This window comes from Lates calcarifer, linkage group LG2 (assembly GCF_001640805.2).
Source record: "Lates calcarifer isolate ASB-BC8 linkage group LG2, TLL_Latcal_v3, whole genome shotgun sequence".
NCBI classification, from domain to species: domain Eukaryota; kingdom Metazoa; phylum Chordata; class Actinopteri; family Centropomidae; genus Lates; species Lates calcarifer.
This window is the reverse complement of record NC_066834.1, coordinates 13,040,274-13,067,899: the sequence shown is the minus strand read 5'-3', so window position 1 is coordinate 13,067,899 and position 27,626 is coordinate 13,040,274. Positions and strand designations below refer to the sequence as shown.

The 27,626-nt window shown below is 39.7% G+C and overlaps 4 protein-coding genes and 2 non-coding genes across 10 annotated transcripts; 1 reads left to right on the top strand and 5 right to left on the bottom strand.

The window, feature by feature from the left end:
- Positions 1 to 479: 479 nt before the first annotated feature.
- LOC108894246 (G2/mitotic-specific cyclin-B2) lies at positions 480 to 3,417 on the bottom strand. Of its 2 annotated transcripts, none has more exons than XM_018692849.2 (8): positions 3,249 to 3,417; positions 2,956 to 3,075; positions 1,974 to 2,261; positions 1,733 to 1,891; positions 1,418 to 1,654; positions 975 to 1,115; positions 786 to 896; positions 480 to 709 (listed from the first exon to the last, which is right to left on the bottom strand). In XM_018692849.2, the coding sequence occupies exons 1-8, from the start codon at positions 3,273 to 3,275 to the stop codon at positions 599 to 601; spliced, it is 1,194 nt and encodes a 397-aa protein (XP_018548365.1). In that variant the 5' UTR covers positions 3,276 to 3,417; the 3' UTR covers positions 480 to 598. The 2 variants fall into 2 exon arrangements, with proteins under 2 accessions (XP_018548365.1, XP_018548366.1); XM_018692850.2 differs by having other exon boundaries at positions 2,956 to 3,072; positions 3,249 to 3,416.
- Positions 3,418 to 5,009: 1,592 nt separating this feature from the next.
- Positions 5,010 to 14,647, bottom strand: kmt5b (lysine methyltransferase 5B). 3 transcript variants are annotated; one of them, XM_018692846.2, is made up of 10 exons: positions 14,519 to 14,647; positions 11,895 to 12,152; positions 11,665 to 11,812; positions 11,336 to 11,501; positions 11,138 to 11,247; positions 10,572 to 10,738; positions 10,436 to 10,455; positions 10,182 to 10,318; positions 9,853 to 10,052; positions 5,010 to 9,563 (listed from the first exon to the last, which is right to left on the bottom strand). In XM_018692846.2, the coding sequence occupies exons 2-10, from the start codon at positions 12,061 to 12,063 to the stop codon at positions 8,083 to 8,085; spliced, it is 2,598 nt and encodes an 865-aa protein (XP_018548362.1). In that variant the 5' UTR covers positions 12,064 to 12,152; positions 14,519 to 14,647; the 3' UTR covers positions 5,010 to 8,082. The 3 variants fall into 3 exon arrangements, with proteins under 3 accessions (XP_018548362.1, XP_018548360.1, XP_018548361.1); XM_018692844.2 differs by lacking the exon at positions 14,519 to 14,647 and adding an exon at positions 14,129 to 14,432; XM_018692845.2 differs by lacking the exon at positions 14,519 to 14,647 and adding an exon at positions 13,941 to 14,103.
- Positions 14,648 to 18,970: 4,323 nt separating this feature from the next.
- Positions 18,971 to 22,705, top strand: pole3 (polymerase (DNA directed), epsilon 3 (p17 subunit)). Its single transcript, XM_018692910.2, has 4 exons — positions 18,971 to 19,396; positions 20,711 to 20,796; positions 20,987 to 21,105; positions 21,413 to 22,705. Exons 1-4 carry the CDS (start codon positions 19,331 to 19,333, stop codon positions 21,589 to 21,591), a joined length of 450 nt encoding a protein of 149 aa, XP_018548426.1. The 5' UTR covers positions 18,971 to 19,330; the 3' UTR covers positions 21,592 to 22,705.
- A 389-nt stretch (positions 22,706 to 23,094) lies between these two features.
- On the bottom strand, positions 23,095 to 26,388 carry LOC108894289 (60S ribosomal protein L12). Of its 2 annotated transcripts, none has more exons than XM_018692908.2 (6): positions 26,220 to 26,388; positions 24,493 to 24,566; positions 24,083 to 24,181; positions 23,833 to 23,914; positions 23,658 to 23,744; positions 23,095 to 23,243 (listed from the first exon to the last, which is right to left on the bottom strand). In XM_018692908.2, the coding sequence occupies exons 1-6, from the start codon at positions 26,254 to 26,256 to the stop codon at positions 23,125 to 23,127; spliced, it is 498 nt and encodes a 165-aa protein (XP_018548424.1). In that variant the 5' UTR covers positions 26,257 to 26,388; the 3' UTR covers positions 23,095 to 23,124. The 2 variants fall into 2 exon arrangements, with proteins under 2 accessions (XP_018548424.1, XP_018548425.1); XM_018692909.2 differs by having other exon boundaries at positions 26,118 to 26,256.
- On the bottom strand, positions 23,389 to 23,515 carry LOC127143644 (small nucleolar RNA SNORA65). The gene has a single exon (XR_007815211.1). It is a non-coding gene; the product is annotated as a small nucleolar RNA SNORA65 (small nucleolar RNA).
- On the bottom strand, positions 24,317 to 24,443 carry LOC127143665 (small nucleolar RNA SNORA65). The gene has a single exon (XR_007815229.1). It is a non-coding gene; the product is annotated as a small nucleolar RNA SNORA65 (small nucleolar RNA).
- Positions 26,389 to 27,626: the final 1,238 nt, after the last annotated feature.

Sequence of the window (27,626 nt, the reverse complement as noted above, 5' to 3'; positions counted from 1 at the left end):
AATACTAAAGCTTTCCTACAGCAGCTTTAAGGAACTAAATCTTGTTCAGTTCTGGGTTATCTCCCAGAAAGATCCAAGATCTGAATTCTACAACATGCAAGTGCAAGTATACACAACATGGAAACTTTAAAATGCATGATCGAGCACCGAGGAACAGACCAGACTGAACCTGTGTGGTCAAAATAAAAATAAGGTACTTGCTTCACTCATGAGGTGGATTCTAAAACTCAACAGGTTTATAAACAGTCAAGATTTATTCAAAAAAAAAATAAAATAAATAAAATTTTATAAAGTCCACTCCAAGAGAAAAGAAAAACAAAAACCCTCAACTCAACAACCCTTCAGAAAATTATTGCTTCATGGGAGCTGGTCGCAAACAGCTTACCACAAAAGATTTTCTGATTTAAAAAAAAAAAAAAAAAAAAAAAAAAAAAAAAACCCCTAGCAGCCAAATTTCTGAACAAACCACAAAGCTTGGATGAAAAATTATAAAAACATTTTATTAAAATCTATAAAAAGTTTCTCCACAGGTTGTGATCAGATCAAGATAAAGTGCAAGTGAAATGTCCACTGACGAAATGTAAAAGTTCATCCAGCCTCAAGGATTGTTGAGCAGAGCAGCCGCCATGTTCTTGATGATCGATGACTTCAGCTGAGGAATGAGGCTGATCTTCATCAGTTTGCTGCTCGAGTACTTGTTCTTTACAGCCTGCAGAAAGACAGATTATAGTCACTAGACTTTCTAAACACAAAATCAAGTTGTGCTTTTTGTCAGCCAAACTCACCTGGAACTTTGTTTTGCCTTCATTTACGGTCACAACATTTTTGGCGATGTGCTGCATGATTGGCTTCAGGTGAGCCTCGTCATAAGTAGAGTAGTGCTGCTGTGTTGGAGACTGGAACAAACAGTTTGGTTACAGCAGCAAAGAGACAAATTAGGAACATTAAACCAGCCGTTTGTGTTCCAGACTCACCCACGGCAGCCCATCGAGCAGCAGCTGAGAGAGACACAGGGAGGCAGCAGCGATCTCAGAGGGCCGGTAGTGCACCATGTCGTAGTCGAGGAGGGTCAGCTCCATCAGATACTTGGCCAGTGTGTGTCTCTCTACATCAGACTGAGACAAACATCCAGCACACACAGAATGTTTTACAAAGTCTTACCAGTGGTCATTTTAGAACAACACCTGTCTAATACACCTGTGAGTCTGAGCACTGCTGGCAGATTAGGGAAAACCTGAATCCGCTGACAAGTGTGGCCTACAAATGTTTACTGCAGAGCTCCCGACTTATTTTAAGAATGAGCATGTACATGAGGTTAAGAGTTAACAGAGAGAAAGCTTCCAGGGATCATATGAACAGAAAACAACTTTTCACCATTAACAAATAGTTATTTTATAATTAAACACTTGAAACTCACATTAGCCACTTTTGAAGCTCGCCTGAGGAAGTGTAGTGGAAGAGGACGTCCCAGCTGAAACTTGAGGCTCCTCAGAACCAGCTGCTCCATTTCCAGAATCTGAGACTTTGTAAATGCATTGTCTGTGATGTAGGCAAAGTCTCCGACCTCTGGAGCGTACATCTCCTCATATTTACAGGCCACCAGCATGGCGGTCACACCAACAAGCTGCAGCTTCCTGCGAGAGACCGGCTGGACCTGCAGCACAGCAGGAAAGATTTTTTACACAGCCCACAGAACCCAAACAGAGAAAAAGACGATTCAGACGGTTCTTACCTGCAGAAAACGATCCAGGATGGCAACTGTGAGGTACAGAGTCTCCTGCAGCAGCTGGAACCTGGAGTGAACCTGGACCAGCCAGTCAATCAGAAGAGCTCGCATGCGTTCAGTGATTTCATAACCCTGCATGTAGTTGGCTCGTACAGCCTGCTGCACCTGTGGAGACAGTGTTTTAATACAAAACACGAAAAACAAAAGATAAGAGCATCAAGTTTGGCTGAGCAGAGGAATAAATCACCTCCAGGACGTGCAGATAATTATAGATATCTTTGACATATTCAGAGCAGAGCTGCGGCAGGTCAGCGTCCTGCTCGTCCACGTCCTGCACGGTGAGCAGTGCCTCAGAGAAAGCCTGGCACAGTTCCTCCTCCTCCTTCATGGACACATCAGCTGACGCCTCCGAAACTGAAGGGACAGGAGCTGCAGGGGCCTGGGCCTGGACGACTGGAGGCACCACCTGGACTGAAGTGGGTTTGGCTTTTTGGGCGCAAGATGATTTGACTGATGCTTTGGCTGGTCCCGTCCTCTGAGGAAACAAGTCAAGTTTGAACAGTCAGGAATGTCCTGCTTGATGACAGAGGCGGTTCTATTAGTACAATGAAACCCCCAAGCCTGTACCAACACTAATTTTGTCAAGAGTGTAGGAGTGATATACAGTACCATTTCTGGTCAAGCAAAAAGTCTCTGTAGAATCTATCCATAAAATGTTGTCAGAAACATAATTTGAGTCTGGGCAAAAACAAGCAGTTTAGTGGACATGTTCTGATGTGGACAATTACCCATTGGATCACACTGCAGCAGCTGTTGGCAGTGGCCAGGTACACTGTTCTTGCCATGCCTTATCATTTACACCCAAAAGTGTGGGAAAATAGAGGCCAGGTTCAAAAATACCTGAGTTATCCTTTAAAGTTTTATCAATATATAGACAGTTGTAGGTCTGTGTTGAATTTAAAAAGGTTTCAATTCTTTTAATGTTTTAAAGTAGTGTCTTAGTTTAACGCATAAAGTAAAGCACTCTAAACCGTGTGTGTATGAGCTGTGCTTTACAAATCAACATGCCTTTCATTAGTGAGCATGAGATTGTAACTGTCACACGTGGCCACTGTTTAGATCAAAGGTTACAGAGTTTGGCTTTCACAGAGTAAAACTGAGGGGGTTTAAGACAGCATGTGAACCAGTTAGTTGGTGAGTCAGACCCCGTTGTTCCTCCATGTTGTTACCTTAGTGTTGACCGCTGCTCCGGGAAAGTTGGTGATCTCTCCCAGAGCAGCTCTCCTCAGACCCGCTGCTGCTGCCGCGGTTTTACCCATCTTCACTGGGTTCTCTGCGGCTGGCAGCTGCTGTAAGAGAAGGAAATAAAACCAGTAACATTATCAGAAGCTCAAGAAAAAGACAGTTAAAGTTTCTTTGGCGGGTTTAAAAGCAAAAAAGCGAACAAGAAGCCGTGCAGGTAGCAGCCGAGAGCTAACAGCTAACAGCTTCACAAGTAGAGAAATAAACTCCGTTTACTCACCACAGCACGGACTTCCACAGACGACATGTTTAACGTCGGCAGCGCAGAGGTCAAACTGTCACTTAAACAAACGACACGGTGATTTATTTTAAGCACCGACCAGTACAATTTACCGACAAGATCCGTGAACACCAGTTCATGCAGGTAAACAACGGAGAAACGAGCAGCTTTCAAATAGCGCTCCGTCAAATCTGATTGGATGCCGCTTTGGAAGGACGCTCCTGATTGGCTGACGACCTCAGGTCAGAGCTACAGGTTTAGTGATATTTAAAATTAGACAAAAAATAGATGTATCTTCAATTATTTATATTGTTACGATGACAATATGATTAACACATTTACAGAGTATATTTGTCTGATGTTATCGGAAAAAATATGTTTTTTGTTTGTTTATGGTTCCCAAGCTTTTTCCTTAATTAATTTCTTTAATTCTCCTGCTTTTAACAATTGGTTCTTGAAAAAAACAAATGTCTTCTTAACTGCAAAGTTATTTATTCATTAATTAATTTACTTCTTAAAACTAATCGTAAATATTGTTAAATAATTTTTATTTACCATTATACTTCAACTAACTTTTATTTTCATTCAGTTAATCTTCAGAATATTTTTTTAATTAATTAATGTCTAATATATATATATATATATATAATATATATATATATATAATATATATATATATATATCAAGTCAGTCTTATTTTAGCTCTGATTTGAGTTAAATATCTTGTTAACTGCTAAATATTTTCTACATTGGTGCATTAATCATTTGATTAATAATAGTTTTTTTTTTTTTTTTTTTTTTTTTAAATGCTGATTAGCAGCTAGGAAGATCAATATATGTTCACATGTAAGAAATGTCATACACAACTTACCTCAGACAACTTTGTGTTTCTGTCACGGGCTTGCCTGAGAAATCATCAGTAAAACTTGATAGGAAGCCTAATTAACTGATTCTACTGATAAAGGCTTTTTAACTCGTTCTCTGCTCTCCTTCTCTGACAAACACATTTTAAATGACTCTGTGAAATTCTATATTTTTCTTATTGTCATCAAATCTCACGAGAAGACCCCAAACCAACAATGAATGTATCCCACAACTAGAGCACCAAACATGGATTAGTCTGTCAGTGATAACAGTCCCCAACAAATTTCACTACTTCCTCCGGTCTCCTCTTTATGTCTTCAGCAGGAACCAGTGTGCTTGGAGCTGCAGACCACAAACATGGTAGGAAACAACTTAGCACAGTTGGTTTTGGTCTTTTTGTGGGATTTGTTGACAATAAAATATAGAATATAATTAGTCCTATCAGTGAGATGCAGCTGCTTCAATGCAGTGCTGCCATTGAAATTTTGCCATGTCCCAAATCCAGACTACATTAATTCTAAGTAGGAAGAGTGTTGAAATTAAGCATACTCAAACTGGACATTAAGTACTACATACAGTCGACTTTACGAGTGCATGAAGGAAATGGAGAAGCTGATCACAGCAGTAAAAAAAAAAACATTTTGATTTCTATTTGTGAAGTCAGCAGTTAAATTTAAAAATCTCCAAAAAGGTATTGTATCACTTCCTGTTTGAATAAAATCATTATATGTTGGTTCTTTGCATTCTATTGGCTAAAACAGTGTATTATTTTTACTAGTAGACAGTATATCCTGTATGTCAGCAGAATGTAGTATGGATTTTGGGACACAGCTCTGGATTTCAGACATAAAAACGGTCACATTAACATCCAGCAAACCTCAAAACAGGCTCAGGAAACAAGAGTCACAAAGAAACTTTATATAGTTTTCAAGTATTCAAAACTGTTAAATAAGTACAAGATGTGTTCACATGATTTACATATTGGACAATATATGCACTGCCCATTTTTAATTCTCTTTACATGTTTCCCACTACCCACGCAACACGCTAAAATGTCCGCAAACTATTCACATTTGTTTTGCCTTTTTTCTTTTTTTTCCTGTTTTTTTGTAACTTTTTGAATCAATTGGAAATCTTGACAGCTTGTCTACTAGACAAAGACCACACAGACGGTACACCTGGAACAGTTTACAGTGTAGGATGGAGACGTCCGACGGAGGAGGGGGGAAGGACAGACTGAGCCAGGTTCAGAACGGTGATTAGCTGCTGGTGATATGAACATATTAACACAAGAAAAAAGTGGGTTAACATTCATTCTCTGTTGATCCCTTGATCTGTTGGGCAGTTCTTTACTTTCCACACAACAAACATAAAATAATATACAGAAGGACTGACGGTGGACTTGTGTTGAATTGTGTCAGTATTTCAAGAGGGGAAGCAGATGGCTTAGCATTTTTACTCCTCAATGATTAGTCATGTTACAAATTTGGTCTAAATGTGTCAAAAAGCTCTTTGTTAAGGCACCTAATGCTGATGGATAGACAGTTATAATTTTTACAATTTTGCAAACTAAAAAACTGAAAGTATACGTGCTCCTGTAAAGAAAATAAAAAAATACAACTTAAATAAAGTACAGATAAACCTGATAAAGTGTGTTATTACTGATGGATGCATTTCTACAGATTGTGGGCCTGTTCGAAGTTAATGCTGCCACCATCTACCAACACAGAGTTAACACAGGACAGAAATTCAAACAAATAGTAATGGAAATCAAAAGTAGCACCACAGAGAAAAGAATACATGATTCTATGCTAGTAAAAACATTTCAGACAATGTGATTTTTCCTCCTCAGAACTCTAGTGTTGATGGACATCTGTTAACTTTAGTGCTGCAACTACCAATTATTTTTTATTGTCAATCAATTTGTTTGGTCGACTCAGTGTCAGAAAGCTGCTCTTCCAACAGTCCTAAACCAAAACATACAGATTTTATTACCAGAGAAAAAAGCAGAATTCATTCACATTTGAGAAGCTGAGACCAGAGAAATCTGACTTATTTTCCTAAAAAAATGACAATTAATTATCAAAGTAGCAGATTATTTTCCATCAATCAAAGAAGTGACTAATCGACCAATCATTGCAGCTCTAGTTAACATGCTTCCAAAAAAAATCTGATTAAAAAAGAAGTGAGACTTGAGAGAAAATTAATGTCATAATTTAGCTAAGGGACATGAGCCAGTCGTTCTGTACATTACTTTTAGAGACTTAAAAAGGATATAGGTAGCCTTTATATGTGTAGATTTGGTTTATGTTCTCAATCGTCTAAAAGGGTTGAACTACTATGTGTGCCATGTTCCAATTATACAGTAGCCCCCTTCCTAAATAATAAACAATGGTCCATTTAATTTCCAACATCTGTGACTGTTGATTGAGTATAAAACCTTGTGTGCTTTAATTTCTTGGAAATCTGCAGCTTAATTAATATATCAATTTACAGCACTATGAATGAACTGATACTGGAAAATAATTGTGCAACATCATTACAAGTGATACACAGTGTAGGTCCACATGCATATTGTTAGTGCTCACACTTCAGAACGACTGTGGTTGTTTTCTTCTTTAATGTGAGACTATAAATTCTGCTTTAACAGCCTCTTTCTGCGATGCTCATGTGAATAATGGAAAGTATAACATGATTAAATTATACAGAGACACATGATTAACTTAGACAGTAAATAATGCTGATAATTAATGAATGACTAAACTTTTAAGTGGTTATTTACCAGGAATGCTACTGGGATAAGAAGAACATGGCACCTGGATCCAAATGAACTGACTGACTGATCAATATAATGCCTCTGGACTAACCCCACCATACTGCACATCCAGCATGGTTCATCACACCAAAAAATTACAAACTATGAGACAAAAAAATCAAAAGTTCAATAAAAACCTGCCTATGAGACAGAGGGGATAGTCACCATACTGTACACTTTCTACAATATCCATGTCCATTATGAATATAACAAGTGCATTCACTTGAAGGAAAAGTTGAACTTAAAACAACATCTCGTTTTTCACTTAGGACCAGGCCAAATTATTTGGAAACAATATGGACAACGATTCCTGCAGGTTACATTTAGCATAGTATGCGGTTAAAATGCCACAAGTACAGTGGCTGAGAGGGTTCAAAACAGGAAAACAGATGCTTATAGACAAAACACAATCAAATTAAGAAAACAATCTTCATCGAATAAGCTGCAAATACACAAAACACAACCAAACACAGATGCTCAAAACTGCCAGTATGTGCTACCAGCAATTTTGCAAAAATATTATGTGTTTCCAGGGGACACAAAAAAAAAAAAGATGAACCCAGCTAAGACACGCTTGTTCTTCAATGATAATAATATCAGTAATATCTGAATCATGTGGCCAAAATGTTAAAATAAATCAGTTTAGCCCATTTTCCAATACCTCTGTAACTTCAAATGGATTGAACAACGAATCCATCCCAGCCAGGTTTGTCACTTTCTTGTCCCCTGGAAACACTTCTGTTGTTATCTGTGCTACTTGCGGTGTGTTTCTGTATTTGTTTTTGTTGTGTGTACTTTTGTAGCTCATGTTTTGTTAAATTGAGGAAGATGTTTTCCAAACTTGCTTTGTGCAGTGTGTTGATTTCTCTCAGCTACCATACAGACGATATGGACTGAATCAGTGAACTTTTGCTATATCAATGTTAATTAGTTTTAATAAGAACTAAAATTACACTTCTTGATGAACACAACTTAAGTGAATAACAGAGATTTGTTTTAGGTTAACAGCACCCTCTAGTAATGTTCATTCAGATTCTTAATTTTTCAGCAATTTTTTTGTTTTTAAATTACTGTACTTCTTTTACATCAACACAACAGTTGATTAGCGAGTCATCTTTATTTACAGGGGAAGGTGGAAGTGATGAGCTCCACAGCTTATGCGTTGAGCCTCAGAGACTGATCCTCTCTCCTCCTGGAGGAGATATCGATGTCTATGGAGTCTTTACCCACAATGAGTCGGAGCCGCTTTGCTGGAGGAAGTGGAATGAAATCATCTTCAAACTCATTGTCGAAGTAGTCGTCATCGTCCTCCCCTTCCTCATCATTGTCCTCATCGGATGAAGGGTCCGCCAGGACCTTTTGGGTCCGATGACTGCCATTCCTGGCCTCCAGACTCTGACCCATGTCCCCATTATAGGACATCTGTTCTGCCTTTGTCTGAGATATTCTCCGTGCATCGTCCTCCCTCTTCAGCTGGATCTTCAGCTTGGTGGAGTTACTATGGACCACAGGGGCAAAACCATTATTCAGTTTGGCTATGTATGAGCTGCCTTTGTCCTTATCGTGGTCCTTGCTGAACTTAATGCTGATTTTGCTGGAGGAGGCCGAGTTGACGGTCGAGGCAGAAAGGTTGGAGGAACCAATGGGATCGTTGGGGTCATTGGTCTTGCTACTGCTGCTGTCCCTCCGCCGGCGGAGCGTCAGTTTGGGGATGCCTGTGTTGTTTTCTAGAATGAGCTGGGCATCATATCGTGTAATCTGACGTTTCTTCTTCCCCTTGTCCTGTGACCGGCAGCCACTCTTACCCTTGTCCCTGCGGAGGGATTTGCTGCCATTGGCAACCCCATTGTAGTCCCTGTGTCGGTCGGCGAAGCTCAACAGCACATTGCCACAGTCTGAGAAGTTAGCGGTGTGGCCAGCAGCCACCGGCATGAACGGCTCGCCATACGAGTCCTCACATTTAATCGTCCGCTCGGTCCTGAGCCGTGTCAGCCGTTTCCGCCTGGTGCAGGAACCTCTTCTGGAGTAGCTTGGGTCTATTGCCGGCTGCTCCAGTTCCACTCCATGGCGGAGATACTCCTCCATGTCAGCTGGCTCTGTTTTAATGACCACTCCACCAGGGACTGGGCTCAAGCCATCCATAGCACTAGGCTCCAGCTTAACGCCAGCTGCCGTTTCCTGGGCTTTTACAAGGGTCCTTGTGGACCTGCGAGTTCTGTACGTTGAACACTGGCTACCCTCACTGCTTTGCACAACTGGTAGATTGCCATTTTCCTTGGCAGCGTGACGAGTGAGGCAGCCCCGCTGGCCTAATGTCTGCTGCACCAGCTCCTGTCCATCCTTCTCCTTTTTTACGGTGACACTTTTACACAGCGACACCTTTGAGTCCCTGAGACCCAGCTGGCAAGTCTCTCCTTTGGCCAGCGCCTTGGGCTCTGCAGCCCTCCTGCGACACCGCAACTGGACTTTACTTAGTGAAGGCTTGGATTGGGATTTTAGTCTCTTTGGTACCCTGTTATTGTTTACACGACCTTGTTTTGAACATGAGGTAGTAAGGGCTCTTGACAAAGTCTGTCTGGTTTGAGTCCTGTTTTTATACTTCAGGCCAGATGATGAGGATGTTCTTTTTCTGGCAGCTGGAGAGAAAAAGTGAAATGTTGAATATTTCTAACAGTGTCAGAAACTACACATATGTTGGCTCATATCACAATATATAATACTGAGAATGAGAAGTTGTACAAACAAGAGATACTTATGCACAACATATAGTTACATTATTCCTTTCACAGAATCAAATATATTACCCAGCCCTAGTACACCTAATTGATCAGTAAAGTTGTGGAATGCTGACTTTACCATATTGCTCTGTTACATGGGATTTCTTCTTCCCATGATAACACAGATTCAGTTTTAGTGGACTCTTACATTGATGTGTTTTTGGCATTTCCTGAGAGTCTACATCGGTGTGGGAGCCTACAGAGTGACTGTCCGAACTTCTGTTTCCTTCCCCGAGCTTCTTCAGCCTGTTCAGGCGCTTGTCCGTCTCCCGCAACCCGTACTTGCTGTTGATCACCGGCACTTCCACTGGCAGTCCAGCTTTGGATTTGAAAGCACCAGTACCCCGACTAATCAAAAATAACAAAAAACTTGTATCATCACCAAATATATAAATATGTTGACAAAGCACTGATTGGACTTTTGAGACCACAAAAACAGGATTTAAATTCTCCAAGAAACACATGACTTAAACCTACCGTTCACATGTATAACATTCACAAAATTCGTTGTTTTCCCCAAAAAATCCATCTCCGTAGTAACACGAGATTTCCTCTCCTGGTTCAATGTCCCTCAAAACCTTAACACAGGCTGTGTCCCGTCCAGTCGATACAAACTACACAAACAAACAAAAAATTAAAATGTATTTGTTAATGTACTGAGCTTCCATGCTGAAGAGCAACTGATCCAATTAATTCTTGGTTCCTTGAGAGACCTTAAAGCAGGAGCCTACCTTGCAGTTTGGTCGACAATCTTCAAAACAAGAGTGGACAAGAGAAAGACCAATCAGTATAGTGATTCTCCAGATTCAATATGTATTTGCAGTACTAATGAAATGCAACTTCTAGAGATTTTGAAGACTAATGTACCGTGATTGATGAAGGCAGCTGGCCCCAACCACAGCTGTGCACAGTTCTTGCGGGTTGAATACATGACACTGAAATCATTCTCCCCATGCCGAAGCAACAAGTTCTCCTCACTCTCTGAAAGCTCAGCAATGCATCCCACCAGGTACTCTATCTTGTCATTTCTTTTCCTGTAAAACAAGACAATGTAGGAAGGTTAATTACAGACTGTAGCAGAAGCCTGCATTACTTTAAATCAAAATACTTTTACATATACAGATCTGTATTTGTGTGAGCTACAAACTGAGTTAGTATCTGTAAGGCTGAAACAATTAGTCCATTAATTGATTAGTCAATCAATCCAAAAATGAATGGACGACTATTCTGATAATAAATTAATTGTTTCACTAATTTTCAACCAAAGTTTTCAAATATTTTCTGGTTCCAGCTTCTCCAACATGAGGGGTTGCTGTTTTTATCACTGTACAAAGAATATCTCTGGGTTTTGGACTGTTGGTTGGACACAACAAATAATATGAAGACGTCACCCTGGGTTCTAATGTTATGATCAACTGGCAGTATGTCCTCACCATTCCTTTGTTGCCACAATTTTAGCTCCATTTTGCTCTGATGAATAGCGATTACAAGGAAGAATCTCAAACCCGCTGTCCGTAGCGAACATCCGCAGATACACAAATACCTGTGCAGAACATATAGTTATTATCTGATTGTTTGGCCGTCTGCAGTGCTAGGAGAAAACAGTGTGGATATGGGATAATTTTTTTTACATGTTGCTTGAAGAGCTTTTCTTGAGACTTTGTCTTGTGAAGAAAAAGATTTCTGGACCAGTCCCCCGATGTCAAAGCTCTGAAAGCTTTCTCCAAGTTGTCATGTTTCTTGAAGCGCTCGATGATTTCTTTCAGCTCCTCTTGTCTTCCCTTAACTGGTCGAAATCTGTGGGGGCACAGTAACAGAAAAAACAAAACAAACACTGATGTAAAAATCTGAAATAAAATGCAATGTGATTTAAAGAATAGACAACTGTGAACATCAATGCTTTCATATGACTGTGAAGGGGCTGCACCACCATCAGTTTCACTGTGATGAATCTGCTGACCTGGTGTTCATTTTGTGAGTTTGAAAACCCAGATATGGATCCAGGATGAGGCTTGTGGTCAGATCATCATTCTCACACAACTCCTTGGCAGTCATTCCTGAGGAGGGCACATAGCGCCTCTCTGCCTCCAGATTGGCTGCATTAAACCCTGTAAACACCAAGCACATACTCATGTTAGGATATGTAACTGCTGATGAATCTGGATTTTGTCCACATTTCTCCAAACTCACTGCGGCTACATCTTCGGTTTCTGGGGTGGGTTTTGTTGTGGCGTAGGGATGCCCGCTGTGAATGCTGAGAGCGAGTCTGGCTCTGGCTCACAGGTTGCTCGCTGGTCAACTTGTTTCCATGTCGTCTGCCATTTAATACCATGTTCTTGGATTCGCCCAGCCACTTCATGCCCACAAGCCCCCTGGTCCAGTTGCATTTAGTCTCTGAGTTGAAGAAACACTCTTGAGTGGGGAAGACTTGGGCCTAAAGTTTGAAACCTGGAGGTAGAGAAGACACAACAAACATTACCGGATGCACAGCCAAGACGTTTAATTAGTTTACACAGACTCAAGAAAACAGTATGGAAATGAGAGGGTGGATGTGTTGCCAGCTCAGACTGCCAAGGGAAATGAAACTTTTCTTCTTGAGTTAGGAACATCCTTAATTCTTTGCCCTGTTCACATTTTATACTAAAAAGCAAATTGGTTCTTATCATAAGTAAATCTACATATGCAACTGTACCAAAATGGCTTGAGAACACACTGTGATACACTTAAGTAAAAGATGGTCAGGAATTCACTCATTCATAGATGTACTGAAGTGAAGTCGAATATGTCTCCAGACACTTTACATAACTCTCCAAAACATAACGTTTACAGATTTCATTCAACTCTGTCAAACGAGGTAGTCAAGGTGTTTAAGTCTACATGAAGTCAGGTATCACTCAGTCCCAGCAATGGCAAAATACGGGCAGCATCAGGAAATTTACCCAGTGGTGATTGATGTTATTTACACTATGGTAGGTTAAAGGTACACGGGCTGGCAGAGCGGAGGAAACAAATTTACAATGAGCCTGCAGCACCGCTTAGTGGTAACCCCAAATAATGCACTGGCTTACCGTCAAGTGCAACAGTAACGTCTCTGGTGTTATCACCTATATGTATAAAGTATCGCTTTGTAAATGTATACAGAATATCATATAAACACGTCACACCACGCTGACATTTTTAATTGCACAAACACATTATATTCCGTTAATACATCTGTCATACGAATAATGTAATCTCCAAAGCGTAAATGCGTCGCAAGAAGCATCATCTCATTTGTACTCGATCCATTAAATGCTTCGCATTTTTAGCTCGGAAGCTAACGTTAGCTACGATAAAACACAGCACGCCACAGGGATCGGGATCAGGCTGTGGAAACCCGGAAGGCCACACCGACAGATGAGGCCGAGATTGTACGAGTTATCAATACAGCTTGCATTGTTTGCTAACAACTGCCGTTTCTCCACCCATTCACTTCGTTAGCATGTGGCTAACAACCAAAGGCGACACCAGGGAGATGTTCGGCCGTGGTGGTTAGCTTGCAGCAAACGCCGGCAATATGCCATCATGGCAATTTCCAACTAGCAAGTTGCTGTTAGCGACCAACCTCAGAAAAACATCATAAGATCACCTGCACTATAACACAAAGACCAAAGCACAATGTTACAAGGAAGGTGACATGGTGATAGTGGTATTTAACGACAGCATTACACCACAATACACCAACTCCACATCCCAAGCGATCTCGCCATTTGCCATTTTGAATGCAAACCGCTAACCCTCAAATAGAACCGTGATAACTGACGTTTATTGGAACTCGTCTCCTGGCTTAAAGAGTTAAACCTTCAGTGAATTATCTCATAGTTTAACGTACTTCTCAGTTTGTGCTAGCTAGCATCAAACTAAACTTCAGCAGGCTGCTAACTTGGCTTTGGCTAGCACAGGCAATAAAACACCACAACAGTCGGTAAATACACAATGCAGGTAGCATTTCTTCCGTTAACGATATAGCGTTGACTCGTGCCCATTAAATATTCGACGACGGTACTGGATAGTTCGCTGCACAGATGACCAAGAGAGTAACGTTAACTACCGTTATGCTACCTACCTGGAGACCACCAGACAACTGCTGCTAACAACGCGTTAGCTCGGATTGTTTGATGTGGAAGCCATTAGCTAGCTTAGCAAGCTAAATCTCTCGTTTGTAAGCGAATTAAAAGTTAATTTGCGTGACTGTACCTTTGTATATACGATCTATTGTTGCTACCAGAGCAGGCTAATGATCGGCGTCTCGGTGCGGGTGATGTTATTGATCATGATAGCTGGCATTTAAAACAGCAGTAAGCTCAGAGCGTTTTCACGCGTTGGTAGCGTTAAATGTCCAGAGTCGACAACAGAAACAGAACAAACATACAGACAATACTCACTAGGTGATTTTGTAAAACAGTCACGAAACAAAACACCACTCCTTTAAACTAACCCAAATTTGGCACGACACCCTACACGAAAATATCACAGGAAACACATTTTTTTTTAGAAATTAACATTAAAATTCAAGATGGCGGCCTTGCACAGGAGACAGGGAGAGAAGGGCGCAGCACAGCCAACCTAAAGAAAATAGATCCAACAAATACGCAAGCGTTCTCGTCCCTGTGGACCGAAATGAAAATCAGCTCTCCGTAATACAGGCTTAAACTTGAAAAGCGGACACAGCAGGCCACTTTTTGTGCTTTACTCGAGAAAACGTCGGCAAGCGTTATCTTAGTTTGTGCCAGTAATTGTCGGATGTACACAAAAGTAGTGCTGCATAAACAAACCTCTTTACGCTTCCTAAAGAATCCAGCGGTAGTGGGCAGACAAGACGCAAACGGTGGGTTCTCCTCTGCGTTTCATGGGGAACCTCACTAGAACATGCTACAACAAGCCAACTTATAGCCACATGTGCACAAGAAATGTTACGACTTTTTCCCTGTAGTCTACAATTATTTTGATATCCCTCCTCCTAATTCATCACTTGTTAATATGGGTAGTACATATCTGTAAATAGGCCATTCCTCAGTTGCTGTTTTTTCCAGACCATGTTCCACTGCATAGCTATAACTGTTCCACAGTTACTAAACTGAATTAATTAAATATGCACCTAATATACATTTAACAAGATTTACTACTGCAAGTTTCAGTACATCACTGTCTCTGTTAAACATTTGTTGCTGTTAGACTTTGTGTTGTGTGGCCTACAGTGCAACCTTTTTAAGAGTCAAAATTAAGACTCAAATTAAATAACATTATTAACAGAAAACTGCATTATAGGCCACCAATTAACTTGGAATCAACATTAATTTAATATAACCCATGACTATTTGAACTCAGTACATTTTATTTGTCCCTCAAGCATGGATGGATTACTCAGCAGGCCAAAAGGGTCAAGAGGCCCAAGAAAGAGTCAAAACAAAACAAAAAACAAACAAAAAAATAACAATGACTTATTCTACTTTATCTTATTTCTTTCTTTTTTTTAAATTTAATTTCACTCTTAAATTCTATTTAAATGTGGCCTTTTGTACCATGCCTCTTATCTTAATGCCATTTTTGTCTTAGATGAGGCACTTTAAATTGTATTGTTAAAAAGTGCCATGTGAATTAAACTTGCCTTGTCTTAAGGCAGACAGTTCATCAGCTTTTTAAAGAGTAGTAGTAATTATTGATGTTTAAACATGATGGAGCTAAGAAAGGGAGCCTAAAGAGATGCTGGTTCAGTAAAGCGTTAGTAACAATTCATTCACACAATCAGGTAAGCTGGTGTCAGTGTTGGAGACTACATGCCTTGGTTTAATGCCTGTCATAGTCCACAGACTCATTCATCATCTGTCCTTGGTTTCTGTTGATAGGCTGATTTGTAGGCCTGTCTGAATTCCCCCCGGAAAGCATGACTTTTCTCTTTACAGAGAAATCTTTGATATCTCTGATATACAAATATTCATTGTTTTTTTTAAGCTAAGTACAGATGAAGTTGAAGTAACCACAAGTCTATCTAAAACAGAGTGTACAATCTGATTTCCAAGTGGCCAAGATGCACTGCACTTCAACTTAAGGCTGCACTAATCAGAATTTTTATAGGTACAAGGGAAAAATTACTACGTGTAATGTATAAGGTGCTGCTCATACATGCCCACAGAAAATCTGATGAGACAGCTAATGAGCAGACACCTGTTTTCAGCGTAGGTACACCCACTATATGCTACCTGCTCAGCACCAAAAAACAGACAAAGTTAGAGGTTTTGGGTCCAGAAATTTTACCTGTTTGCGTGTATTTTGGTAAGGTGAGAGGTATATGTCATGGTGACCAAAACTCAATGTCAACTCCTCCTCATCTTGTAATAGTCACTGAAAATCATGTTGTTAAAAAAAGAAGAAACTATTGCACCATTGATCTGGTCTGACATTTTTAGGAATGTATTTTTATATCGGCAGCAACCTGTCGACATGATAGGTGAACACAATGAAAGAGTGTTGTTGCAGTAATTGTTCCAACAACACAGATACGGTAGCTAAGCTGTGGGAACTTTGTCATCCTGGAGCACTGCCCAGAAACAGCTACAAAACGCTTGAACTTGGTGGGCGTAGAAATTCGCCTTTCAGCACATAGCCTACTGTACAGAGTGGTTTACAATGTGTGGGCTGCATCGCCCCGCTGCATGTGTGAAGAAACCAGCTACCATGGAAACCACCTAAATACCTTTTTCCCCAACAAACCCTGACCTTCTCCACTCTGATGAAGGTGTAAACTGACTGGAAGTCTGCCCATTCAGGGTATTTAATATTCATCTGTACACTGCACATAATGTGTGACTAGGCAAGTGCCTCCATCATCACTTCAGTGCAGCCTCTTGATTTTAGTGTTTGCCAGTTTGTCTGTACATTGTGTATATATTTAATTAATCTCTGCCCAAAATATTCTACAAACACACTGAGGTGAACCCAACTTTTCATCACATTAATAATAACACATTTTTAAAAGGATAAAATGAGGACATTATTTTCTTATCTACTTATCTTTGTATACTTTCTGACTTCCCTGCCCTCTCTGTGGCACTCAACTCTGAGTCCATTGATTCCTACAGAAGACATAAATCTTATTTGAAACCGCCTACAAATACATATTTTAATTTATAAAAATACTCATTCATTTCCTAAAACAACTGGCCATTGTAGCTTTTAGGAAACGTTACTCAAATAGTGCATTTGTAGGGGACTATTTTAAAGAGCAGATTAATTTACATTTGGTTCTGTAATAATTATTTGGGGCAGGAGAATGTTGTGTGTATGACTGAGTCTGTTTTTTTATTTTGTTTGATTATGTTGCATATTCTGAAATTCAGTTTGTATACCATATGCATACTTAAAAATAGCCTACATTCATTTTTGTTAAAAAAGAAGATGCATTATTTTATTTATTAATATTTTTTCTATTGGTGTAGTTTTTTAAAAGATTTTTAAAAATGTTAACATTGTCACCACAACAAAGGAAACATAACAGCTAAAAGACCAAGATCCATCTTCCTTATTTCTTAAGGCATAAGTGCGATGTACACTGATCAACCACAACATTAAAACCACTGACAGGCGAAGTGAATAGCATTAATCATCTCTTAACGGTGCAATGTTCTGCTGGGAAACCTTGGGTCCTGGCATTACTTTGACACACACCACCCACCTTAACATTGTTGAAGACCAAGCACACGCGTTGGAGGTTGTTGTTGGAGGCCCCACTGTGCAACTCACAAAATCCACTGCCAGTATCCTGTTGCCAGTCACCGCAGGACACTCTCAGAGGTCCCGTGTCCATGCCCTGACGGGTCAGAGCTGTTTTAGCAGCACAAAGGGAACCTACACAATATTATGCAATGATTATGTTTTACTGTCTTGGCAGATCAGTGTACATTAAAAGGTTTAAATAAACAAAGATCATACGTTCAAATATATTTAACAGAATATCCTTCTACCCAGAAATACTATGGTAAAGTATAGAGAGGTGAAATAAACTAAATAAGTAAATGAATACCAATATCGACATGCATATATATGAGATATAATTTTTAAATATATAAAATAAATATTAGAACCTTAAAAGGTAATTTATATCCAATTTCTTTAAATAGTTCCTAAAGCTATAGGATAAGATAAGAAAATAAAACAATTGGCTAACATCCTTTTTAAAATGCAAATGCAATGCAAATAACTTTTTGTTTCATATCCCAAACCAAATTTTCATGAAGCTAGGAGGCATAAAACAGAGCTCATGGTTGTGGCCCCCAAGGCCCTTCTCCAGAGGGTTGGAGATCTACTTACTGATATTGATGGATGATCCATCTCCTCATCCTTGGAAGTCCACCACATGGTCTTTCTGGACTCCACACTCATATCAAGTCTGTCACCAAAGCAGCATTTTTCCACCACAAAAACATCTCCCAACTTTGGCCATCACTCACTGACTCTGTAGCAGAGACCTTCATCCATGCCTCCGTCACCACCTGTCTGGATTATTGCAGTGGGGTCCTGTTCTGGATTTCCAGCAAAGCCCTGAACTCTGGCTCCAGTATGTCCAGAACCCAGCTGCCAGGCTTCTTACACACACCAGCACTGGCAGCATATCACCCCTATACCCTCATCAGTCCTCACTGGCTCCTGGTTAAATCACGCATCACCTACAAGAACATTCTCCTCACCTATAAATCTCTCAGTGCCCTGGCCCCTCAGTACCTGTCCATCCTCCTTCACCCATACACACAGTCTCAGATGCTGTGATTTGGCCTACAACCTCTAGCATCTCTGTTTATTTATCATGTCCTGTGTCTTATTTTTTTTGTAAAGCATCCTTGGCTTTCTTTAAAGATGCTATATAAATTAATAAGTTATGATTATCATTATCATTATTATTGTCAACTTACTTCTATGATGTGATTATGACCCTAAAATACTTGCTAATAAATTATCTCAATTTCATCACCAGGTATTGTTATATTGGAAATTGATCTTCAGCCCTCATAACATACCTTTGTGTAACTGTAGGTGTTTAGGAATAAATGTCTAGTCTATGGAAAGTGGGTACAGAAAGGAATATGGTCAGTAATGCACCCATTATTTCACGCACCTAACCAAAAACCCATTCAAAAAATCCATTGATTTTGGGACGAGGGAATTGGGAGTGCAAAAATGCTAACTTACTTCCGGGTTTTTTTAGTACTCTAATACGTAACAGTCGAAACGTCACGTACGTCGGAGGTCGAAGTTGAGGGGGACGTAGTACGGCTCGTGGTTGGAAGGTTCGCGGGAAACGTCCCAAAACAAATCGGTTCTGACGGGCACGCGACCGACTTAAGGCACCGTCTGAACTTTAACCGATCAGCGTTAACGTCTTGTTTAACCGCGGTAACACAACGACCACTGAGCGCCGTTAAGGAATAAATCTCACTCTAAAACCGAACCAGCTGCTTTAGGTAGCTCCGGGCTAACACAGCACTGCCAGCGGGCGCTAATCGGTTAGCTTAGCACTAACCAGCTCCCGACGGATTTATAGGAGAAGTAACGGCTAACGCAAGGCTCGATAGACGGTGAATCCACGGTGTGAAATGGCAGAGAGGCCAGAGGACCTGAACCTTCCCAACGCGGTGATCACCCGCATCATTAAGGAGGCGGTGAGTGTGGTGATCGGACACTGAGCCGAGGCTAATGAAACCCTCTTTTATTCTGATTGTAGCTTTAAAGTTGGATATAAATTACAATAAATAAGTGTGTGAGACATTCTGCGTTATCTTCTTTCTCGAACACACAAATCAATGGATGGAATGAAATGTAATTGATAAAGATTAAGATTTTTAACCCATGAAAATGTATTTCATTTTCATTTCAAATGTATTTTATTTATAAGCACATTGACTTGACTACTATACTTGAGAACAGTGGCGGAATGTAACTAAGTACATGAATATTTTCTTTTCATTCAACTTAATATTATTTCATCACATTTCATTGGGAAATACTTTACTTTTTGCTCTACAGTATTTAAGTGACAGCTTCAGTTATTTTGTAAATTAGCATTTTAACATTTAAAGCAGTAAACAGTGCAACGACTGGAGCATCTAATCCTTTGCACAACTGAATTTAATACATCCTCTTAAAGGAAAGTTTTTCCTTGCCACTGTCTCCTGGTGCTGCTTATGGTGGGAATTAGGTCTGTGTCTGTAAATATAATAATATAAGGAGTACGGTCTAGACCTGCTCTATATAAAAGTGCCTTGAGATAACTTGTGTTGTGATTTTCGGCTATATAAATACAATAAAACTGAATTGAAGATTTTGTTTGACGTCAAAGTAATTGGTGCCTGCTGCCCCTCAAACCTGTACACAATTTTCTCGTTTATTATTTTTCTTATATCTTACACCCTTTGTTCTTGAGAGCCTCTGCAAAGGTATCTTACTCTTCTCACCAAAGTCTCTGGGAAACACAATGAAATGTAGCATTGTAATTAAAAAGTACAAACATAACTGTAGTGATGTGACAATAGTAGTTTGTGGTGCTGCTGAGCTGTATTGCATTACACAGAGAAGTGTTCCTGTCACTTAGCCCATCATCACTGATGTAAAATCAAAATAATGGAAACAGCTATGTAAAACAATACTATTGAACAGCATCACAGACAGCAAGTTGAATCAGTACCTCTGTAAGATAAGATAAGATAATCCTTTATTAGTCCCACAATGGGGAAATTTAACGTTTTAACTGAAGCGGACCGTTACAACCTTCACGAGGGAGGTTTTACTGTAGGGCTGTTGAATCAGACCACCTTAGAGTCTGTAATAAGCTGCCAAGTGAATGTTCTCTTTGTGCATGAAGATGTTATTGTCCCTGAGCGAATTAAAAACTCCTCTCAGCCTGCCTGTGTCTCCTGATAAAATGTGTATATAATGTAGCTTTGAGATAACTCCCCCGCACCGTTTGTTTTCAACAGCTCCCAGATGGGGTGAATGTGTCGAAAGAAGCAAGGAGGGCAATTTCCCAAGCTGCCAGTGTGTTTGTGTTGTATGCAACCTCCTGGTAAGAATAAGTATCCACACACACACACACACAGACAGTTGAGTATTGATTCACAAAATTCTGTTTAAGTGGTGTCATGATTTTACACATTTCAAACTGCAAAAAAAGTGTCTTAGTCAACTTATCTTTCAGGTCTCTTAAAATATCAAGTTTAAGACCTGAATATTGTTTTTTTTTTACCTTGTTACAGTGCAAATAATTTTGCCATGAAAGCCAAGAGAAAAACTCTGAATGCAGGAGATGTTTTGGCTGCAATGGAGGAAATGGAGTTTGAACGTTTCCTGGAGCCTCTCAAAGAAGCTTTGGAAGGTCGGTATATCGGTGAATCGTTACAGGGCTTAAGGATATTTAAAAACCATAATTTAAATTCACTTAAATCCCCCAAGACATGGTGTAGATTGAATCGTCCCAGCAAGCAGCCATTGTAAAAATACTTCAGTCATTAAGATGTGTGTAAAACAAAGCCATTATTGAGGATGATTATACCAAAAATGTACATTAGACCACAGTACAATACTACCATTAACTAAGTAATGTAAAATATAATGAACTTAAAAATCCATAATTTCTACTGCTGCATATTTCCAGTCAATGGTGGGCGTTTGTTTTTCCTCAGTGTATAAGAAGGGCCAGAAAGGAAAGAAGGAGGTGTCTGAGCAGAAGCGCAAAGATAAGGAGAAGAAGAACGACTCTGAGAATGATAAGAGCAGGGAGGAGGAAGAGGAGGAGGAGGACCGCATGGAAGAGGAGCCTGAAGCAGAGAACGAAGCTGAGGAAGAGGAGGTGGAGAACTGAGGATGCTTTCATCACCAAGCCCTGCTGACATGAACGATGAGATGCACTCCCGTCAGCTCCTCTGAGGTTATCACAATATGAACACGGCGTGTTTACGTGACGCTTGTTTGTCATCGAACTGTCGTGAATCAATTAAATCCAGGTGACAGTGCAGCTATGGTGTGATGAGCTCAAAGGAGGTGAGGTTACAGTTTGTGGAGTTCAGTTTTTTTTTTTATATGGTGGGGCAGCTTCTGTCTTCCAACCAAACACAATACAACAAACATCAGCACAAAGCACAATTAAACCACACACCAGACCATGTCACACATTTCACACACTTGTCTTCACCATTTTGTATTAGTCGTTTTTTTTTTTTTTTATAAACCTGAGTCACATTTTGATACTAACGCTGTTCAGCTCCTTCTCTAACAGGATTTCTCAACATTAAGTGATGTGAACTGTGGTGGAAAATAGTTGAAAGTGATTCTGTCCCCACTCAACCAGCAGTCCACTTTGGCAGATCAGTTTACTGCTGGAGGGGGTGAGAACATAGGCAGTAATTTGACCAGTGTCCAGTTTTGAAGAGGTGTTACAACACCTGTGTTACCAATGACAACTATAAACCAGAGTTCTGAAATTATAAATGTCTAAACACATGAAGCTGTACAAGAACATTTTAAATCAGGATTTCATCACCTCGTCATCGATTAAGTAAACAAAAAAAATGTCCTGATATTCGACAACCTTCTGTATAAAATCACACCCACATTTTTGAATTTATAACCATGTTTGGAGGTTTTCAATTGTGTTTTCCACACATGCAGTTTGAGAAGCTTATTTTGAGAAACCCTGTGCTGGAAGAATAGTTGTATTTGTCAGGTGAAATCAGTTTCATATCTAAAAAAAAAAAAAAAAAACCCACTTCATGTTTATAAAAGACAAGTGACTGCAGTGAACGGTTGTTGGACTACATTGTTTCACACCCAGTACAATTAGCTGCACCAGTGTATGTAGGCCTTTTTGTTCTTTATCTGCTGAGTTTTTTAAGCATTTATACTTTTGTAGAATTGTATATGACTGGCTGAGATTTTCAATAAATATTTTGTATAAAATTGTAACTGCAAAACTAAAATTGAACCCATTTGTATTGATTAACTGCTGCTTTAAACATTTGTCTTACCAAACCATCCGAGTCAGAGGATTTGGGTGTTTGCCTGTTCTACAGTCAGAACCTGGAGGTATTTTCTGTTTGATTTTTCTTCTGGTTAACAATTATCACCAAAAAAAAACAAAAAACAAAACTTCCATCACAGAGGCACATTATATACTCATGACACCAAACCCAACTTTAAATACAGTTCTACACTCACAGTACAACTAGATGGTTCTAGTTTTAGCTGAGTGCAGCTAATAAACCTGCAGCTGAGTGTCCCATTATTTGAGTGTATTAGGCATTTAAACTGAGTGTAACCCAAAGGGGAAAAAAAAAAAAAAAAAAAAAAAGATTAACACAAGATTCACTCTGTGTTTGAACATTTTATTTGTGTCCATTTATTCAGTCGGACACTCAATTTTGCCGCTGTTGATGTCATCGATGACATCATGGGGAGGACGACCATCAATGGTGCATCCAACAGACTGAGCGGTGCCCAGGATCTCCTTGATGGTTCCTGAAGGGAAACAAAAAGTTTATCAAGACTTGCCACTGTTACTTAAAGTCTGTAATTTCACATTCAGCTGTGATTAGGGCTCATTTGTTATGGTGAAAAACCAGATTCAGGAGTAAGACTTGAATCTGTAAATTAATTTGGTTGATAATGTTCCAGACTTTTCGGCACAGAGTTGCCCATTAGTTTGGGCAGCCCTGTTTCCTAAAGCCGGGTCAATCTGAGCCTCCACTGGATTACACTCAGTCACTCGGACAGACAGGCATAGTGGCGGGAGGCTAAGCGGTGCACGCAAATGGTTACATAGATGGTCAAAGAATGACTACACTCTGGGAACATCTGGCTTAGTGTAACAGCTAAGGAACAGTTAATAAATGTTGCAAGCATTAGAAATAAATTTAACTCCTGTTTTCTTACCAGAGAGTTCCCTGGCGATAGAACGAGGCCTCATGATGCGAGCAACGTTCACGATCTCATCAAAGGTCACACTTCCACTGTGTTTAACTGGAGAACAAAAAGGGGAGGAATGTAGTCAATCCATTTCCTTACTCAATTTAAAATAAAAATTGATGAGCAAGTGAAAATCACTTACTGTTCTTGACCTTCTTCCTGTCACGAGGAGGCTCCTTCAGAGCCTTGATGATCAGAGCAGATGCAGAGGGAACCACCTCAATCTAAACAATAACAAATCACCACAAGTTATTTATATATAATCTAACATGTGCATCAATTCACAGCAGGCTGTAGGAGGCAGTGAGGCCCCTGAAATGTGACTCAGGGGTTTGTATCCCTGCACAGTAATATTTGGCCCCTGTATAAGGACACAGTGGTGAACTACATACAGCTGCCTGTCTGTTCTGGATGGTCAGCTTCACAGTGATCCTCAGGCCCTTCCAGTCACCGGTGGCCTTGGCAATGTCATCACCAACTTTCTTGGGAGACTGGAGAGGAAACACAAAAGGAGATCAGCTTAGCACAGCAGATACAGGAAACAAATCTCTGCGACTTACAGTACAGAGATGTTAAAATTTGCAGTTTATATTTATTAATACTGTAGATATAATAACTAACTCAGTTTGTGTTCCAGACTTTTCGGCACAGAGTTGCCCATTAGTTTGGGCAGCCCTGTTTCCTAAAGCCGGGTCAATCTGAGCCTCCACTGGATTACACTCAGTCACTCGGACAGACGGGCATAGTGGCGGGAGGCTGGTTCAACTCATGCTAACACAGATGAATCCATCTTAACACTCACCAGACCCAGAGGTCCAATTTTGGGGGCCAGAGCTGAGGTGGCTCCAACTTCTCCTCCTGTGCACCTCATGTACACTGCAAGGAAAGAATAATGAAGGTTTCAGCTTCTTCACACTTATCTGTCAACAAACACCCACTGACATCTGATTAAAACAAGCTCCATATACAGCCTAGCTACACAGTTCTGCAGAGATCTGACTAACATCTAGTCTTGTCCTGTAGAGATCTGACTTTTTCAGAACAATTAATTGCAAACAGACATATGCAGTTGGACGATTAGGAAAGTGTACACCATCATTAATGTAACCAAACATGAACATTGTGTGAGTTTTATAACTTTTTGAAATGGGCAGATTTTACAAATTCAGTCCTATTAAGCTCAGGATGCACCCTCCAACTAAAAGTCACTGGTTATGTGGACTATGCCCAATGTAATCCTGAATATGCTCCGGTTTTATGAGAGATTCCTTAACCATCACAGACAGGACTCGTCAGAATCAATTTGAAGATTCAAGAAACCGTTTACAAACCCAATTTCACTATCACAACATCATGTCTTTAAGCTTAAAGATAAGAGCCAATATAGGCCAAAACTTTCAGTCCACAACTTCACAATATATTATGTGGCAGATGAGACGAGACAAATCATGAAATAAGCATCCAACTGTACAAATACCTTACTAGGTGTACACAAAAATAGCCCATTTTGTTAGTTTTTAATTGAAATTGATGTCAGAGACTTAAGGGATTTTAGTTATGATCACTTGGACTTGAACTTTGCTTAATGATGAGATCACATGACACTGTATTACAGTTTGCAATCCCCATGAGCTGGACAGAGAAACAAATCTATACAAGTTTTATTTTTAAAAACAAAACTGGGGGTTTTGACAGATTTGTTAAAAGGTCTCTCAAACAGTCTAAAATTTGTCATCAGTCATTCTTATTTCTAGCTAATGTGATATATAACACAGGAGCATGATCAACCTTATAACTAAACCGTGATATGATGACACTGCTTCACAGTATTCACTTGCATCCCAGAGAACAACATCTGTCATTTATCCATATTTACTTGTTAAGTACCCTAAATCGTTGCTGATAAAGTCTGTTGATTAATCACTGTACCAAATGTTATGGATGACCACGGGACTCATGGAAATGATTATAAACAAAAATTAACACATAAAATTTGGTGAAATTAAACTGATTATTCATGCAAGAGCAGTAAATATATAAATTACATAAAGATGCCTAAACAAATGAATGTATCAAAATATCAAGTTTTGCGATAGAATCGGTTTAATTCTCAAAATTGCTTTAATGTTTATCTTTAGCACAATTACGAAATCTATCCTGAGCTAGAAGAACAACATTAAGTCACAGCTGCGACTTAATTCTCGTGCTTATCTTCATTTATAAATTATGCTAACGTTAGCACCGCATTACTATTAGCAGCTAGCTAGTTTGTCCCACGTGGAACCCAGCGGAGCAATCCTTAATCTACCGAACACCTTATTAAACCGTCACATCTAATCAAATGTCTCCTGCTAGATGTATTAAGGCCTAGACACTAAACATGACAACTTGTAGATTTTTTCGTCACATTTCGTGTCCTATCTTTACCGTTTTCTCTGCGCCGGTCACAGGCCGACGGACACCGTGAGACTCCATCTTGGCTGTGAACAAGCTTCAGCTTTTATTAACCACTCGACAGTGAAAACATACCAATCTTAATCTCGTTGGGGTCGAATTTGGGAGGCATGTTGCTGCTGTGGAGGTTGAGCTCAGTTCAGCTTGATTGGTGAGGGTGTCGGATGAACCCGGGTTCGGGACGACCGATTACTGTTGCACCTTCACCGCTAAGGGGAGAAAGAAAGGCCGTAGCTTCTGTGAAGAACGTATTTATACCCCACAAGTATCGCGAGATGTTGTGATTCAGTTCTCGTTGTGACGTAATATCGAATATCTTGGTGGGTGCACCCCGCTCTGGTGTCCCCCGTGGAAGGAAGGAAGGAAGGAAGGAAGGAAGGAAGGAAGGAAGGAAGGGGGACAAAAATTAATACATTAATTTAAAAGGTTTAAATATATAATATAAAAAATATAATTTGTACATAAAAAGTAAAATCCTTGTTGATGGATGTATTTATAATAAATTTATGCTAAAAAAAGAAAAGAATGATAAAATAAACAATATTTATGAAAGATCCCTGTAGGTGGGTCTATTTTATATTCAGTTTTTGCCAATATAAACTAAACAAATGAATTTATTTAAGTAATCCCAATGAAAGATTTGTTTTGTGAGTCTTTTGTCATGTATGTTACACATACAGTAGGTCTGATTTGTACCCAGATCCCTGCAGGGTAATCCAAAACTGAACAGAAACAAGATTTGGCCTGTACCTGTGTGTATGTATTGATACAAGTAATATAATGCAGACCATTTTGTTTAATGGTTGTTGAAATGCCGAGAGTTGTTTCGGTGGTAGAAAGTTATTTTCTGAACTGGTTCATGAACTCAGAGGAGGCCAAAGTGCTGCATGTGGGTGCTGAGTGGATGAACATCCTCTGTAGCAGGATAATGGGCCTGAAGTTGGTCTACTGCTGCTGGAACATAAAAGTATTGTGTCAGTATTGTAGTGTGTGCTGCTGTGGGTCTTTGCCATGTTTAGAGGCAGTTTCATCACAGCTACTGTGTGGTTCTCTGTTGCATGTAGAAGCAGTGTTTTCCTGTTTGATTCCTGGAGGACTTTTTGACTCAGAGCTGCTCTACAGGAATAGCAACAGAACACAAGAGGGAGTAAGTGGGTGAGAAGCAGAGATCATCACTGGTGTGCTTGTTAATATGCATCATGAAAATCTGTGAGCAGAGTCAGAAATTCACAACTCATATTATGAAAAGACAGCTTTATCTGTATTTTCAGACAGTCCTCAACATTTGTAGGAAATATATCTGAATAATAATATATACTAAATAGTAATGATAATAATCTTTTTATGAGATGTTATATCATGGTTTTAGGCTCTCATGCTAGACAAAAAGATTTTTTGTGTTTATATATATGATATGTTACGTTTCTTCAGTTTTCTGTCCTGCTGAAAAGCTGAACATTACGTTTTTGTTTTTGTTTTTGT